This window comes from Leuresthes tenuis, unplaced genomic scaffold, assembly GCF_036924035.1.
Source record: "Leuresthes tenuis unplaced genomic scaffold, fLeuTen1.0.hap1 SCAF_23, whole genome shotgun sequence".
Taxonomy (NCBI): Eukaryota; Metazoa; Chordata; class Actinopteri; order Atheriniformes; family Atherinopsidae; genus Leuresthes; species Leuresthes tenuis.
The window spans coordinates 13,484,901-13,502,669 of record NW_027325377.1 but is presented as its reverse complement, the minus strand read 5'-3'; the positions used below and the strand labels follow the sequence as shown (position 1 = coordinate 13,502,669).

Here is a 17,769-nt window from a genome sequence, read left to right as displayed (position 1 = left end):
GTCTTTCTCTTTACTCGTCTACCAGGAAGAGCAGCAGACTGTGAATTGCGCAAAAACGAACAATATCCGAGTCATTGTACATACAAATAAAATCAAAATTTTAAAACCGCTGTCAAAGTTTTTTTTTTTTTTTTTAGTTCTTTTCTTTTTGATGACGACATTGCATTAGTAAAATAAGACACTTCTGGTGAAAATGAAGTTCGTAAAGGCTTCAGTTTGTGCCGGTATTTCTAACTCAGTGAGCTGTCTGCTATTATCAAAAATTCTGTTGTAATAAAAATACAGTAAATGAGTTGGCAAATCAATATTACATCAATATTACAATGGTAAATGAGCCCCACCAATCTGTTTGAATAGAAAGGTGGAATTTTTCAGCCACATCACTCAGCCTTAGCGTCTAGGTATAAATAGCAAAGTAATTTGTTCATACCATCCATGTATCACCTCTTTAGAACCATGAGTATTTAACTTATTTGGCTATGTAATAAGTGATTCAGACCGCCTGATATCTGCCAGTAAATAGCCCGATTCTCAAAAAAAGGGCGACATTTCAGAAAATGGGCATTAGGCATGAAAATTGTTTTATTCTATATATTTACATCTTGGATGCCTTATAACACGGATAATAAAGTTTTCTCTTTGACACACTTCCAAGTGTCTTTGTGATGCTGACCATTACAAGCACAGGATGCTTTTTCATGCATTACTGTGAAAAAGTGAAGGGACAGAACTCCTCGACTGCTTCGAACTTCTATTCCTTCTATTTTTAAGCTTCACCGAACAACAAAAAAGCAGCTTTGTTCATTTTCATTGTTTCCAGGAGTCTGTCCATGGCAACTGAGTCCCAATAACGTTACACAGATCGGATTAAACCAATCTACGAGAACGTGTCGTCCGTCTTGTTCTGCAAAACCGTACTACTTTACAATGACTAAATCCGACACAGTAGCCCTGATATTATATCACATGACACAAATACTGTGCAGTCTGAACCCAGCAAGGTTACAATGTAAGGTTATGATGTTTTCCACAAGTTCAAATGTGGACAAATCTCAAAGTAATGCAGGTCAAAGTCTATAATCTACTTGTCACATCTAGAAAAGCTGCAACACAACATCAAACATAATTTCTAAGCAGAGGATGGGTGTTTTGGTATCTATTTTCTCTCATAACTCAATTTACCTTCATTATCTAATAACATCACGGCAGAAAAGTGGAAAGAAGACAAAACAATGAAGCAGAATTGAAACAAGTATCTGAGGCAACATATTCCTAAAAAAATGCTGAATTCTAAAAAGCTAAAATAAGCAGAAACATTATGAGAGAAGATGTGGGGGTGTTTTGGCTTTAAGTAAGCTCTTTGCTTTCTTCTGGTTTCCGGCAGTTGTCTTGTTGAAGCAGGAGATCATTACTAAACCCTCCTCTCTGTCAGACTGACTGGAAGCAGCAAACTGACTAGACTGAAAGGTAATGACTACCCCCGATATGCTACGTCAATGCAGCAGCGCGGAGAGATCTGAAGGCTGGTCTGAGCACGTATGTGACTGACAAAGGTGTTATTTCAGCAAAGTTTAAACAGTTAAACCGGATCATACTGATGGGAATTATGAATCACAGTCTCTGCTGAATGGATCACATTTGTACTTTTAATGAACTCGTACGATACCTGCTTTTTGGCAATAAATTAAGGGTCTACATGTTCGTACCTTGTCCATCTTCAGTCTTTTCAGGTAGGATGGGCTGTCGTAGCCTTTGGCCTGCCGTGCTTCCTGTAAGTGATTAATCATCCAGACGTTCTTCCTTTGCTTGGCGAGGTCCAGCGGTGTTTCACCCTGGGAAACGTTTGAATATTTCGGAAACTTTACACTAGCACCGGAAGCGGAATACTCAGTGACGGCTTGTGGTGACATTGAATGGGTGGGCTAATGTATTATAAAAGCCAAGTAGTTGTATTTCAACATAAAAGGTGTCCTGTTAGAATGTAAGTTTAAACTATCACAACAGCACGGGCCTTTTCAACAAACCACCAAAACACTATTTAGAAGAATGCACTGATGGAAAATATACCATCTACCTATCTCTCTGTAAATACAAATACTTTCACACCATAAAAGGTTTTAAAAAAAGGTCAACTCAGACTTGTGCTAAAAAATTGGTTTAAACTATAGCCTATTGCACAAAACTAAAATAGTAATTCCAGAAAAACAATGGACGTTAAGAGAATGGGGGTGGTCTACCTTATCTGAAGAGAAGCTTCAAGAGGCCGTTAGCCAGGCCTTTCTCTCAAACCAAGTTACACAAAAGCTACGATTTTGGCGCTTTTCTTTCTGTGTAATTTGGACATCCTTTGAATGATGTGCCCCTACTTTTTTTTCTCCTAAGGACATTGAAGAAAACGGATTCGCAAGTAAATAATCCACTTCGTTAACGCCGATGTCTGCCATTGTCAAAGTTTCGCCCTGCACACGCAATCAAGTAGAGTCGTCTGTGATTGGCCCAAATCTGCTGGTTTTGGGCTGCACAGATTTAGCCCAAATAAGCCGCAAATGGAGGGGGCGGTACTTGCAACCTGTCACTCAAATGTTGAAGAAAAGTCGAGTGTAACGGAGTTGCTTCGCTTGGGCTGTAGATAATTAGCCCGTTTTCACCGATTTCATGGGTTTCAGTTCAGATTTTGCTCCGCCTCTGATCAAAAATTAAAAAACAATTTGTTTAAAGTTTTTATTGAATTATTGATAAATTATATTCTCATTTTTATTGAATAATGTTGGAAGGGCTGAGCCCTGTTAGCCCAATTATACCAGCCGTTCTTGGGAATACTCAATGTTCTAATGAAGCCTTGAGAGAGCTGCCTTCCTGACAGCGACAGGGACTAATGTGTTCCCAGCAATTTTAAAATTACCAAAATGTAACAATGAAATGTGGGTTCATCCAGAGAAAAAGGCTTTACCTTGATGTTCTGTGCATCGACGTTAGCGTTGGCGTCCAGCAGCAGGCTGATGACGGTGGTGTTGCCGGCCAGCACGGCCCAGTGCAGCGCCGTGTTCTTGTGGTATTTGTCGCCGAGGTTGACAGAGACGTTAAACGTGAGGAGCAGCCGGGTGGGATCCACGCTGTCACACAAGAGGAGGGAGTCAAGTAAGGACGAGTCAAACTAGAGTCAATCTCTTCAGATAAACGGCTCTGTCTTTCTATTGAAAGTGACAGAAAACAATTTTTTGCAGTGTTCTTGACCGTCACTCCGAGTTCTCCACATTCCTCTATACTTTTTGCTTGTAATACCACAATTCCCCTTATGACTTAGTATAATATGACTGTAGAAATAGAAGATGTCTTCTAGAAAAAACGTTCGTCCTAACTAAACTAGATTGTGTTTGTACATCCATCTATATAGATCCAGATAGTTCATTACGCAACTTTATATTTCCTGTTGGGTGCATGTACACTTGCACATGAGCTGCTTCTGTAGAGATATACATACCTGTGTGTCCTGTAAGCTGCCCACATCAGAGGAGTCATGCCGTTCTGATCCATCATATCTACATCCTGGCACAGAGGAAGGAGAATGAGACAACTGAAGGCACAGGGGAACTGTGCAGAGCTGACAGGAGGGAAACTAAAGCAAGAGGGCGCCCCCTAATGGAGAGCGTCGGTAACAAATGCCGTCGAAACACAAACTCTACTTTGATGACAAAAACAGGAAAGAGGTCATAAAACAGGGGATAGAACAACTCCATGTCAGCCTGTCACACAAACAAAATTTCTCCACACTAATAAGCTGTGGTGTTTGCTTTCTCCTACCTGTCCTTTGGCGATAAGGTAGGCCACGATGGAGGTGTGGCCAAACTGGGCGGCAAGATGGACGCAGCTGCAGCCCTCGCCATCGATCAAAGACGGGTCCGCGCCATATTTCATGAGCTGCACCACCATGGATAGATGGCCTTGTCTTAGGAAGGTGAAAAAGCAACCAAATAACTCACAAGAGCTGCAGGACTTCTCCAAAGGTCTTATCGACAAACGAGAACAAATGAGCCAACACCTCCAGTCATTTAGAGGTTTACGGTGAAAAAATAACATTTCGTGTTGACAGGATCGGCTGAGCTAAAAGCTATACTCACCAGTCTCAGACTCAAACTGCTATTAAACAGCTTTAATGGACATGGAGTGATGTCACCTTAAGAGACCGATTCTCTCTCCCTCTCATCATTTTGTCTCCATGGCGTAGCATGCTACACTTTGGACTGTGGTGTCATTACAAAAACACATGTAAACCTCCCCAAAAGAGCAATAAAACACTAATAAGAACAACACAAAATGGTTCGTGTTGCTTCCGTTTCCCTGCCTGAGAGATTTGAACTGTGTGCTGCCACAAAGAAAAAGTGAGGCTAATTTGCTTTGGTCAAACAGCACTGCTCTCAGACAGAGGGTGGCTAGGGACTTCTTAAAGGTCACCGACAGCTGGAGGGAGGGGGAGCTGGGGGGGTGACACGGGACTCCCGAGTGTCTGTGTACCAGAGAAGGGGCAGATGTCTGTTGCTGACTCCATCAATAATTCAGGAGGAGAGAGTAATAACCCCTCTTGTGTCTGGTGGATCTCGTGAACAGTCCCTTCCCAACAGTTTACAGTGAATGGTCAACACAAAACAAAGGATGGTGAAATCAAGGAGAAGATTGTAGTGAATTGTTTTATTTTTGTGAGCAGGTAGAAGCTATTTTAGTGACGTGCGAGTGTTACCTTGTGGCCCAGTGCAAAGGCGTAGAGTTCAGGTCTCCTCCTAACTGGTCAACTATGGCTCCCTTTGATATGTAGTACCTAAAAATACATAAGCAATAATCAAGTGAAACTTAATGCTCTTGCCGACCTGTAAATCTGACTTCTGCCTGTTAATCTATTCATGTTGTGGGTTGTACAACTGGTTTAAACAACAACAGATGGACGGCTTTCTATTCTCCTGATAAGGAAATGAAGTTACATCTCAAATAACCTGGTGAACAATCTGTCAAACCAAGAAAAAAAAAACAAAGAGCCCAGCGGCAGCTCGAGCAGCACAGACACACTCAGATGGGCGAGTTATAGGCTCTCAGTTGACCATTAATGGTGTTGTAATTTTACATTAATGAACTGGAAATAAACTTAGAGGTTTTCTTTTTTTTCCCAAGTGGTTTGAACTATAGTTTCGGAGCAAAACTGCATTTTGTGGCTGCCAATCGATTAAAATAGTTAATCGCGATTAATCTGTAGATTGTCCAGTTAACTCACGATTAATCGCAAAAGAAATGTTTTAATATCCATTTTAGTATGTTCTAAATGCACCTTAAATAGATATTCTTTCATACTCTTACCGACATGGTAGCAAACTTTCTTTCCTACGTGTAACATTCACACTTAAAGAAAATAATTTCACACGTTGTAACTGTGTCTAACCTTGCCGTAGGCGGAGTTGTCCAGGTGTCTCCACTGCAAACTACTAAGCAAGGTCTGCCTTTGCAGCAGCCGTGTGTATTGCTAGCAGGTGATATTTAAGACTCGGCGCACTCCGGTGATAACTCAGTTCACATTGACAGTAATGGCAGATCATTTTGGTCATCTTGAGAGAAGCTAGCCATCCACATGTTTTGGCTAAACCCCTTCCCGATTTGTCAAACTATTATATGTCAAATTAGTGGCGTTAAGAGGAATTATCGCATTCATTTTGACAGCCCTAATATCAACTCAAAATTCTTTCTGGGAACTGAATCGCCCCTAAGTCTTTTGTGAATCCCTTTGGTGTTTGATTCATACCGATTAAAGGGAATTTGAAAAACATCCGCTGACATATTTAACTGATACAAATTCAAGTTACGTACACTGATCAGCCACAACAGTAAAAACGACTGATGGATTATGTGAGTGTCGCTGCTCATCTTGTTATAATACAATGTTCTGATGGGAAAACCTGCAGCCTTGGTTCCACATGGATGCTACTTAACACTTAAAAATTGGCTTAAAACTCGATCAGAACAGGTAAAGACATCTTTAACATCTTTAGGTACAGCAACTGTACCTACAATGTCAAGCAAACAAGGATGGCAGCAGACTCACTTGACCAAGTCTATCCTATTGTTGATGGCGGCCCAGTGGAGGAGTGTTACGTTTTCTTTGTCTGGCTGCCGAACGTCGAAGCCTGCCTCCACCAACTCCCTGCAGCGCTCGAAGATTCCGTACCTGCAGCAGAGGGTAAAGAGCATTTAAAACAAACACAGGGTTTACAACTTAAAACGAAGACACGCTGCCAAAAACACTCAAATGTACAAAAGACATAAACAAAAACTGACAAAGCTGAGCTTGCCGAGCAGATGCTTCCAATCTCAAATCAAAATTATATAAATCACTTTAAGAGCTTCTTCTCTTCCCTGACTCATCGATTTCCAACCCTAAAAATGACACCTTCAGCATACAATGAATCTGACAACGTGGCTCATCCTTCATTCAAAATCTGTGGTGTGTAGAATATGGGAAAACAAATATGTAAACAAAGGAAACAGGCTACTTTCTCCAGGTAACCACTTGTTAACCAGTAAATGTTGACGATGCGAGTCGGAACAACACAGACAGTAACTGTCCACTCACTGTGTGGCTTTGACGATGTCCCAGGTGCTGTAGTCGTCCACGTGGTTCTTGCGGCTGACATTCTCACTGTAGCCATGGTTGTAGTGACTCTGGGGTTTGATTTCCTGAGAGGCAAAAAGGAGGAGAGGAGAAACAGACACAGAGACGAAGACAAGTTAGCACGGATGCGCTTCCTTATCGGACGGATTGGCCCATCGTTGGCTGGTAAAAGCTTTAAAATGAAGCAATTTGTTATAATTGAGCACTTTAACGAGCATGTTCAATTATGTTGAGGTTTGGAAGCTTTCCTTTGTCAAAATGTTGCCTAAAAGATCAATACAGTGTTCTGCACCCACACAGAAAATCAAATAGCGGACTTAAGGAGAGAATAACACATTCAGATTTCAACTGCGTGCGAGGAAAATTCAAAACCATCAAATTGGACACGGGTGTAAGTTTATTGCAATCCCTACCACGGTAAAAATGGTCAGCTCTGAGCTCTTGGCGGATAAACTTCCAGACGCCACACAAACAATTGCTTATTTAATGATCCTTAAGAGACCGTTTTGGCTTGATGTCGTCCACTTTGTTACTCATAATACTGCGCACTGCAACGCCAGGTTCAACAAGGGCACACATAACAAGTGGGGGGAAAAAATGGAAGAGAACCTCCGCAGATGTTTTCAATTAGTTTGGTTGATTAAATCTCAAGCTGTGGTCCGAGGTGGGGGGGGCTAGAGATTCACCGACTGTAGGTCCTTGACCTTTTCCTCTGTTTGCCACATCTAAAATATAAAAAAAAAAAATGCACCAGTTTAACAGCTTAACACCTTCAACTTAAAATGAGGTGCATCATTTAGTCATTTTGTATAATAATAATAATAATAATAATAATAATAAAAAAGATGTACAAGCTCATAAAAATAGAGGAACGCAACGAGGTGCCTGTGGCCCAGAATTTCATGATATTCCGCATCATGGGGAAAAGAGGCCTTTTACATGGAACTCATCGTATACATGTGGGTATTTTCAAACAGGGTACATCCACTAAAACAAGGTGATTAGAGCCTTGCCCGTTGCCAGTAGCAGTATGTTTATACAGCATATACACTGGAGTTATCAGCTCCCATCGGGATAACTACCAGTTGCTAGCTAATTAACTGATAGATCTCAACTAAAAAGTGCTTCAAATGCTTAAAACTCCTCATCAAAAGAGCCACTGAACCAGTTTATTTTGGTGTGAACTGTCCATCTGACTGAGATGTAAGCCAAGCCTCAAATGTACAGCATATTCTGTCATTTCAGGCGACAACAGAGGAAACACCTGTATGTGTGTGTGTCTGCGAGTTTTAATACCATTACAGGGACCAAAACCTGACAGCAAACCGACTCGCACTGTATGTGGAGGCAAATTTGTCGCTCCACACAAATCCAAAGGGATTTTAGAAAGTTTTAAGGCTGGAGTTATACCTCTACGCAGAAAAAGGCACTGCAGATCAGGGCTACTCAATTACATATTCAAGTGGGCCAGATTTTCAGACCAAAAAAAAATGAACGGGGCCAGAAATCGTCTTTGACCAGTAAGGAGCAGTTAAAACTCAAACAAATCGATAGATAATAGATAAACTAATTTATGTTTTGAAAAATAACCAAAGTTTATTATCTTTTTTTCTTTTGAATTTAGTCAGATCTGACAAAGGCAAATTAAAAATGCACTTAATAAAATAATGAAAATGCTGCAGAGAGCCAATACATTTTTCCTCTAACTTTTGTCATAAAAGGGTAATAACAAACTAAAAACCTCACAAAGTGCACACAATTAACAGTATTTGCCACTCTTCAGAAATAAATTGGTCATATCTGACCTAGGCACATCTTAAAATGCATAAAAAGAAAATAGTGCACCGAATTAAAAGTTTGAAGAACTGACAGAGGTACAAGTTTTTATGGCAGATTTCACACTTGTTTTAACATCATTGTTAAAACAAATGTCATCATTCATCACCTCAGCTAGGACCACTAGCATGCAGTCTTTCACTGTTTCCGAGTCTGTAAATGTCCTTTTCTTCTTTGCCAACTTCAAAACACAACGCATAACTGCATTATGAGTTTAATATTGCTAGGTAACCCAGTGTTGCATTCATAGTCAGTACTACTGTAGGAATTTATTCCATCAATGTAGAAACGTCTGAAATCTTCTGATTTTTTAAAATATTTATTCATTTATTCTGTCAGAATGATATGCTGGGCCACATGAAAGTTAGTTATGGGGGCCGCCGTTTGAAGAGGCCTGCTGTAGATTATACAATAAGGGAAAATGGAACTGCATTACACGGCAGTAACTGTCAAAATTGTGCTATCTTTAAGTAGTTGCTCCAGAAAATCCAATAAGGCAACAATCCAATGTTTGTACTGTTTGTAGAATTTAACCAGACAGCAAAGATGGAGAGGCCTCTCTGTTTCAGAAACAAGTTTAAGAACAGGAGTGGGGAGTGGAGAGAGGGCCTCTGGAGCACCTGAACCATTCGCACAAAAAGGTTATCGCAGGATTAAATTAAAAAAGGTAGGAGATGGAGGCCTGTTGATCTAATCTGTCGTGCAGATGTGCAACTCCACATCAATTAGCCACACAGAAACCGCAGCCTCAATGTCCCAGATACGAGGGTTAAATAAAGGGCATCAACCCTCCCTTAAATCATTCTGACCCTTAACTGAAGCGATTTAAAACTGAATTAAAGACTTAAAACTGTGACGTTGATGCAAGGACTGACACTGATCTTTACTTATTATAATGACACTACCGCTTTAACAGTCTCCATTTTTTCTTTCTTTCAAAACTGCTTCTTGCATGCGGGTAACAATGAGGAACAATGAGGCCGCATTTGTGGGGGTGGAGGGGGTTGAGGAGGTGATAAACTGACACGGAGCTGTCAGGAAACCTGAGGTGACAGCTCAGGGCCAAAAACACTACGAACTGCATCATCTCACCTTAGAGTTTAGCTCGGGGGTTCCCCGCACAGCCAGGAGGGTGTGCGGAGCTTTCATCTCTGCCACAGTCGAGGGATGGTGGTAAAAAAACAAAATGAAGAAGCTGCACATAATTTAGTCAACCAGCAAAAGGGATTTTGTTCTTCTTAAATGCATCATTCTCAAGCTGATTATGAAATTATATGACTGATGTTTCAGTAGGACACACATTACCGACTCCCACACGAGCCTCATCTTTATTTATGCAAGCTGCTGAGCTCATTACATTTCTCGTTGTCTCCTCGAGACTTATTTTAAATGTAAAGTGCAGGTAGGGTTGAGCTAAATCTAGGTAGACTCTATTTGTGTGGTGTTAAATGTGAAAGCTGTAATAAAGGCTTCATCAAACTCTTAAAGCGACGGCATTCAGTCTTTCAGACACTGGTCACTTCTCTGTTTCTGCTCCTCGAGCTTCGTTCGGACATGCCTGTGAAAATAACGGGTTGCTGGGGAAATTACAGAGCTGAGGTACCCACAGTTTTCTCACGTCACGTGTTGTAGCCATGACTCTTCATAGCAGCAAGCTAAGCGTGCAGTGGCTGTGTAAAACCTAACCGTAGCGGATAAAGGCAGCTCAATGCATCACTTTTCCATGTTGAGGCTTGATGATAATATGATAATCTGTAGTTGTTATCAAAATCAACTCAACTTCGCCTGAGGACACCTTCACAATAACAGCCGTTTGTCAGATTAGCAGCCACACCGCCACACAAAACTGTCGGTCCTCACACATTTACAGTTTTCTCATTATTCGTTTGGAATAAAACAGTCCATGTCCAACTGACAAAGAAAAATTGTGCTAAAATGATTAACCCTATGCTGTGTTTGCACTTCAGACTCATCTCGTGTTGAGCTGGTAATGAGTTACTGGGTTCAACAATACTATGACTTATTTACACTTCATCTGTAACATAAATAAAACAACGTTTGTTTAACTTTTACAGGGGGATTTGAAAAGGATGGGTTTGAGTTCTGAAATTCATAGATCCCACAGATAACAAGTCATCAATAAGGATTTTGCACTACTTTGTGGCAACACAACGGATGAAGAAGGAAAATAAGCTGTAACCTGATAACCTGAGATTTGGCTTCACATTGAGGAAGGCTGTGACAGAGGAGACCGGAAGGTGAATAACTTAACTTTATTTCCCCCTCCTACTTTTAAAAATGTGAAGAGCCTCCAGGAAATTTTCGTATTGCCAAGTTTTGGTCATTTCATACATCCGTGTGATCCATTTGAACTAACCCACATGCTAGTCAGACAGGTTTAGCTGCCAGAATGAAAAGAAAAAGAAGAAAAAAATCACTCAGTTATGACCATGACTGCCTGAGCCTGTTTTCCTCACAGACTTGCAAACTGAAACCCAGGAAAAATATGGAACTCAAACCCGTTCCCCTCATCTGGAGATTCCATTGTGGGAGAGACGTGTTTTTGTCAGGCAAAAGTCGAACAACACGGAGAAGACAAAGAGGTACCAGATGTTAAGCCACTTTCTCCAATCGTCTCCTTCTGTGGAGATAACCTTTGACCCTTTCCCTGTTAGTGCAGCCACTCTCCCTCCCCCGTCCTCTGTCATCTCTGCCATTTAAACAGCTGAGGATGGCATTTATTACCACATTGATATTTGCAGCCTGCGCATTCTTTATGCCTCTTGATATGCCGGCTAACTGGTGATCCATCCAATTAGTAGTAATGAAACACACAATGAAAGATATAATCCATTTGACACTAGCCACTCATTTTAGGCTTTTTTTTGTGACGTGTCAGGCTTGGCTTTAGTCAGCGAAAGTAGTTAGTGGGACATATGGCAACCAGTCCCCACTGGGTGGTGGTCATATGTCTTGGGCTAAAAATGTTTGACAGCACCACTAAAAATCCTTGCCTTTCGTATGACAGCAGAATTGATGGTGGGAGTTATTACTGAAGCAAGCAAAAGTAAAAGAAGATATCACCTTCACAGTGAGGGACCAACAATTACACATTTCAATATGAAAGGGACTAAGCAAAAAAAAAAGAAGAAAAAAAGGATACGTTTGTTTTCTCCCTATATCTGATTTATTCCTTTTATTTTCCTGCAACCAGACTGCACTGACTGCTGTTTTGATTCTTTCTCTCACTGGCTGCAGCCATAGCTCACAATCAAATTTCGTCTGAAATTAGAGTCATTTAGAGGGGCTAATTCAATACTCAAGGCACAGTTGGAAGCAACGGATCAGGGAGAGGCAGTGGAGAAGCGCTATTCTTATGGGGGAGATGACAAGAATGCTCCAAGAAAACAGAATCTGCATTTTTCAGTGCGCCACAAGTGAAGTATCAGATCGAGAGACCAAGCATGTCCCCTGCCTTTATGTGCATTTCATGACAAAATGCTTGCATGCTATATATATATTTATATATATATGAATAGAGGAAATGTTTGCATTTAGACAGAAGAACAAACAAAGCGTGGTGAAATAAGATGAAAGGACTTTCTGATTAGCAATCAAAATTCTGATGCTCCAGCTCAGGTGTCGCATACATTTAGCCTCTACAATCCCCAAACTGACCCAGATTCCAAGCGGCATCCTGCTGAAGAGCGAAGCAACTCGAAGGCAGGGCCTGTACGGGCATGCAGGAAATTATCAGAATATACGATCAAGCTACAACCGTGTGACAAATATTTTTATGATGACAGGTTGATGTGCATGAGAAAGGCTGCAGAGTATATGATTTACAAAATGGGAGGCCGTGTTGCTTCTGTTTTTTTATGGCAGACTATTTGTCTTATTTAAGAATAAAAAAAAAAAACTTTGGACAAAGACAATGTGTCATTGTGATTGATGCATTTTGTAATAAAACCTTGTTAGGGCCACCACACAGCACTGTTTGATGATTTTACATTGTTTAATCTTTTAAGCATTAAACTTTTCCTGTATTTTTGTATCTGTCTATGTCTAATTAAAGCGCTGGCTGTTTCTCAAACGCTAGCACGAGCAAAGCAAATCTAAAAGGATTTTTGAAAAGCAGGAAGAAATCAATGTCAGTGATGTCAGGTTTCCATTGACTGGATTGAAAGGAATAAACTAAGCTACAAAGTGTTGCCACAGATCTAAGACAGATCATCCGATCACATGGCTTCTCATACCAATGTTATGCTGATGATACCCAGCTCTATCTGTCATTCCCACCTGGCGACCACACGGGTCTCAGGACGAATCTAACTGTCTCTCTGACATATCAACATGGATGAAAGCCCATCACCTCCAACTTAACCTCCCAAAAACTGAACTGCTTGTCTTCCCAACCAAACCAACCATACACCACAGCATCTGCATCCAAACTGAATCCCTATATCTTACTCTATCAAAGGTTGCTAGAAACTTGGGTGTCATGATTGATGACCAACTAACCTTCAAAGATCACGTTACCTCGGTTGCTCGTTCATGCCGCTTTGCATTACTAAACATAAGAAAGATCAGACCATACCAAACCCAACATGCCTCCCAACTCCTGGTGCAGGCCATGGTCATCTCCCGCCTTGACGACTGCAATACTCTCCTAACTGGTCTCCCAGCCTGTGCAGTGAAACCTCTGCAGATGATCCAGAACACGGCGGCGCGTCTGGTCTTCGATCAGCCTAAAAGAGCACACGTCACCCCTCTGTTCATTGAACTCCACTGGCTACCCTTAGCTGCCCGCATCAAATTCAAGTCACTGATGTTAGCTACAAAGTGCTTAATGGAAAGGCTCCCATCTACTTGAATGCTCTTGCAAAGGCTTATGTCACAACTCGGTCCCTCCGTTCGTCCCATGATTGTCGTCTAGCAGTGCCTACACCACGCCTAAGACAATCAAAACTCTTTTCATGTGTTGTTCCACGATGGTGGAATGACCTACCGAGCGCTACCAGAACAGGGGCGTCCCTGTCTATCTTTAAGAAACTCTTGAAAACCCAGCTCTTTAGAGAGCATCTCCTATCCTAGCACTTACCTTGTACTTACCTACCCCCTCTATTTCTGCACTTTATCTTTCTGCACTTCCTTCTATGCCTGCACCCTATCTATACTCTGTCACCTCTGACAGAGTTGGACTAGTGGGTTCCTTCTATGTAGTTTATTGTTAGCTTTTTATATAGCTTGTTATATCTTCATTTGTAAGTCGCTTTGGATAAAAGCGTCTGCTAAATACATAAACACTAAGGCTCTGTTGCTCACGGTTGTAATTAAGTAGAGGAAGTAGTCGTCCTAATTGAAAATATCTACAAGAAAAAAATGGAGAGTGCTCTTTTTAATGAATGACATTAATCTCTGGGAATACTATATCATACCAGCGAAAATGCCACTGGATCTTCCCTTCTAGGGTACTGGGTAGAAAATCTCCACGAGAAGTTCCCACAATCTCACATGCTACTGCTCTAGACACTTTCTGGACGCAGCTTCTCCGTCCTCACAATCAGTTCAAGTGACAGCCACATAATCAAAAAGGAAGGAATCCCCAACAATTAACCGTGTCAATGGGGGCAGACAGAAAAAGAAAAAGAAATCATCAGCTCCTCTCTGACTGTTGTCGCAATTCCATTTCCACTTGTGATGAGAACCCACCCTGTGATGAACTTATCTTTCCCAAGTACAATCAGCAGGGGCTAACAGAAGATTGATTGTGTCAGTCGAGACTTTAGTGTTACGTAAAACAAAGACGAGGCGTGTAAATCTATCACACGTGTAAGTCGGACAGGAAGAAACCACTTTGTTTATAGTCAGGTATTGTGGACTGGGTGTGAAAGTATATATCTGCAGTAAAGAAGAAAGAACAACACCCTAAAGAGGCGTACATTTCAGGACATAATCTAAAATTAGGCAATTACAACCTCAGGCAGTGAAAACTTCAGTATATCCAACAATGATTCAATAGCTTGCACAGCCACCGTTGTCAGCAATCGTTTTAAGTAACTGTTTACTGTAAATCATCAGACACTCAAACAGCTGATGAGGAATTTTTGTCCACATTTTACAACAAATGGCTGGACAAATGGCCTGGTACCCAGGTATTGTGGCTGCAAAACAAGCCAAAATCATCAGACCTCCACCACCATGCTTGGCAGTTGGTATGAGGCGTTTGTGCTGATGTGCTGGGTCTGGCTTTCAGCAGACGTGATGCTGTGCATTAAGACCAATCATCTCCAATTTGTTCTCGTCTGTCCAAATGACATTGTTCCAGTTGTATGGTTTGTTTGGATCCAATTTTGCAAACCTAAGCTGTGCTGCTGTGTTCTTTTTAGATAGAAGAGGCTTTCTCCTGCAACAATTTTTCTCATTGTACTGTAATGAATTTTAATATTTAACATGCTGAGGCCTGTAGAGTCTGAGATGCAACTCTTGTTTTTTTGCAGTTTTTCAAGGGGACAACTAAATACTCACTACCCAAACAATTTTCTCTTGTAGGATGGTAAACTTCAGACAATTTGGAAATGGCCTTATAGCCATTACCAGGCTGGTGAGCAGGAGCAATTGCATCTTCAAGATTAATGCTTATGTATTTTCTCTTTGGCACTGTGTCAAGAAGAGTGGGAAAAGTTTCTGTCGCTAAGGGAGATTCAAAGGGCTATTAAACCATGGGGTGTTTTAGTCATCCACACACGTCTCCTGCATTTAGGTTTAGCTTTTGTAAAATATATAATGATACTGTGTAATATGCCATGTGTTGTTGTTCATCTGAGGTTACATCTTTTTACTTAATTCTAAGGCCTGCTAAGGACCAGATCAGTGATCAGAGGTTATACTAAAGAATAATTTAAATTTAGCAACTTCGAAAAAAAGCTGGTATGGAGATATGGGGCTAAACACTGGCTCTGCTGATTCCAACAGAGCCAGAGGATCAATAAAGCCTAGTAATGTCTGACCCACATGCAACCAGGTAGGGTAGGGTGTTGGATGACATATGATGAGCAAGCAAGATCACATGTCAACATGGGTATAACTTTAGTAGCAAAAACTCCCTTCACTCCCTTCTTACAACTGGCAAAAAAACATCAGACGATCTTAACCATTCAAACCCTTTTTCTCCAAGTACGCTCATTTCTCTGCCAGCATCTTTGGGGAACTGACAAGACATTAAATCGTGAATCATCTTGATTGCACCACGCCAGGTTAAACAGTTGGCGACCAAGCCAGGGGGTAAATTGGCTCACACAGCCCCCTGGACACAAACCAAGAAGTAAAACAAAACTGCCAGTAAACATTGGAGCACACACCAAACAGACAACCTCCGATTGATTTTTCTGCCAAGCAGATAACATCAACTAATAACCAGGTTGGGCCCAGTATGCATAATGTGGCACAAGTTTGCAAAATGAAAACCCACTGAGGCCCCCTCAGTGCAGGTAACTCTTAAGTCGTGGGGCCAGGAAATCATTTGAAATGACAAAACTATGTTTATAATTGAACAACTGGCTGAAACTAATATGCCTATTCACCAACCATGATGCTGTTCTATCAAAGCAGACCAACTTATCTGGTCCTCTCAATGTGTGATGAAGCATTTACGTTAAAATATGAGGTAAAGTGCAAAAGAGATTTTATTGCCTACTTAAAACATATTATAAAGCTGAGATTAACCATTAACAACTGAGTCCTTACAGCAATAAAGCCAAATTAGTTTCCACACTTACAACTGTAGATTATTCCTACTGGTCAAGTTATGTAGAATGAAAATTTTCGCTAATTTAAGGCTTGATAAATTTCCTCAGTTAATCTCAAATTGGAAGGTGAGCAAATTGACATAAAACAAGTGATGCAAGTACAAATTATATATGTACTGTATATGTCATTGGTCTAGAGGTATGTAATAAATGCATACAATCATCAATACAAACTTTATTCTTTGAAAAAAAAACTGACAGAGGTACCTATAAGGATATACTTTGGAATTAAAATGTGCAAATAGTACAACAACGTAAAGATATCTGCAACACGAGAGGAATGGCTACGTTCCTACAATGTTAGCCTGTGTGTTTAGCTGATGTGCACGAACACGCTAGATGTCTGCAATTATTGACGGATTTTTCAACAGCTTCAATGGTTTAAACGGCAATTCTTGTATCTTGGCACATTACATACATTGCAACTCCTGCGGTTTTAGATGACACAGCCAATGAATGCTGGATGACATATTGACAGACGTTTCTAAACAGGGGGACAAACTGTCTGTCGAAGTACTTTATGTCCACATCTTGTTGTTAGAAAAAACATATTATGACCCCTAACTGAACGCAAACGCTTGAGACACCAACATGCACTTGACGCCAATTTACATCCCGGCAGCTAGCGTCAACATAACCACACAGCACTGCAAGTTTAGCTACAAAGCTAACACCGTTTGACTGTAAGGGTTAGACATAAACATGTTTGGCACCAATTACTTGATGGCACAGCCTTGTTTACAATGTGCGCTCCGTCACCACAACAGGAAATGCAACCGAGCCCAACGCTACCATTAACATCGACATCTGTCCAGCGTTTACTGACTATGCAGCAGAAGGAGGGGGGTTGCGTTAGCAGCTTTAGCATCGCTAGCTGGCTGCCACCCCCCACTGATGGTTATGAAGGGGCATCGGAGTTTCCAAAAATAGTCCGTTAAAACCACACAGTCGCCCACACGCAAACCGGTGTAACAAGCATTGTGTGTGTTCGTGAGTCCACGCGAAGGCGTGTAAGTCAATGAGCATACCTCAGGATGGAGAATAGGGACGCAGCCAGCTTCTTTCTCATATTCCTCCATAGCGTCGGCCATCTTGGTGGTGATGCTCGCTGAGCATTGTGGGAAACAAGAGGCTGCGTAAGGAAGAAGCAAACAGAGGAGGAGGAGGAGGATAGAGTTGCTGTCAAAATTACTGACGATGGACAAGCCACCGCACACACACACTCAAGAAAAAATCAAGTGGAGCCTCTATATCAATAAAACACATATAAACTTGAATTTGACACAAGAACAAATACCCCGAACACACTACAAGTGCCTTACTGAAAACGGCAACTTCTGGTGTATAATGTAACTATAAAGACAGAATATAAAGGAAATATATTCTGTTTTATCTTCCTTTAATTTCCTCAGCCTTGTGTGTAACAACCATAAAAGCTTCATTGTCACAAAAGTTGGGAAATTCTCTAAAATACCT

The 17,769-nt window shown here is 41.1% G+C and overlaps 1 protein-coding gene across 1 annotated transcript in view; it reads right to left on the bottom strand.

The window, feature by feature from the left end:
* The window catches only part of zdhhc17 (zinc finger DHHC-type palmitoyltransferase 17), a 30,552-nt gene extending 13,155 nt beyond the window's left edge, over window positions 1-17,397 (bottom strand). The window contains exons 1-8 of the mRNA XM_072377994.1: window positions 17,322-17,397; window positions 6,611-6,714; window positions 6,083-6,205; window positions 4,736-4,813; window positions 3,802-3,946; window positions 3,482-3,546; window positions 2,951-3,113; window positions 1,707-1,832 (exon numbers count right to left, since the gene is read on the bottom strand). Coding sequence (XP_072234095.1) covers window positions 1,707-1,832; window positions 2,951-3,113; window positions 3,482-3,546; window positions 3,802-3,946; window positions 4,736-4,813; window positions 6,083-6,205; window positions 6,611-6,714; window positions 17,322-17,384 — 867 coding nt within the window. The 5' untranslated portion in view covers window positions 17,385-17,397. The remainder of the gene's footprint in view (window positions 1-1,706; window positions 1,833-2,950; window positions 3,114-3,481; window positions 3,547-3,801; window positions 3,947-4,735; window positions 4,814-6,082; window positions 6,206-6,610; window positions 6,715-17,321) is intronic.
* Between the last annotated feature and the right edge of the window lie 372 nt (window positions 17,398-17,769).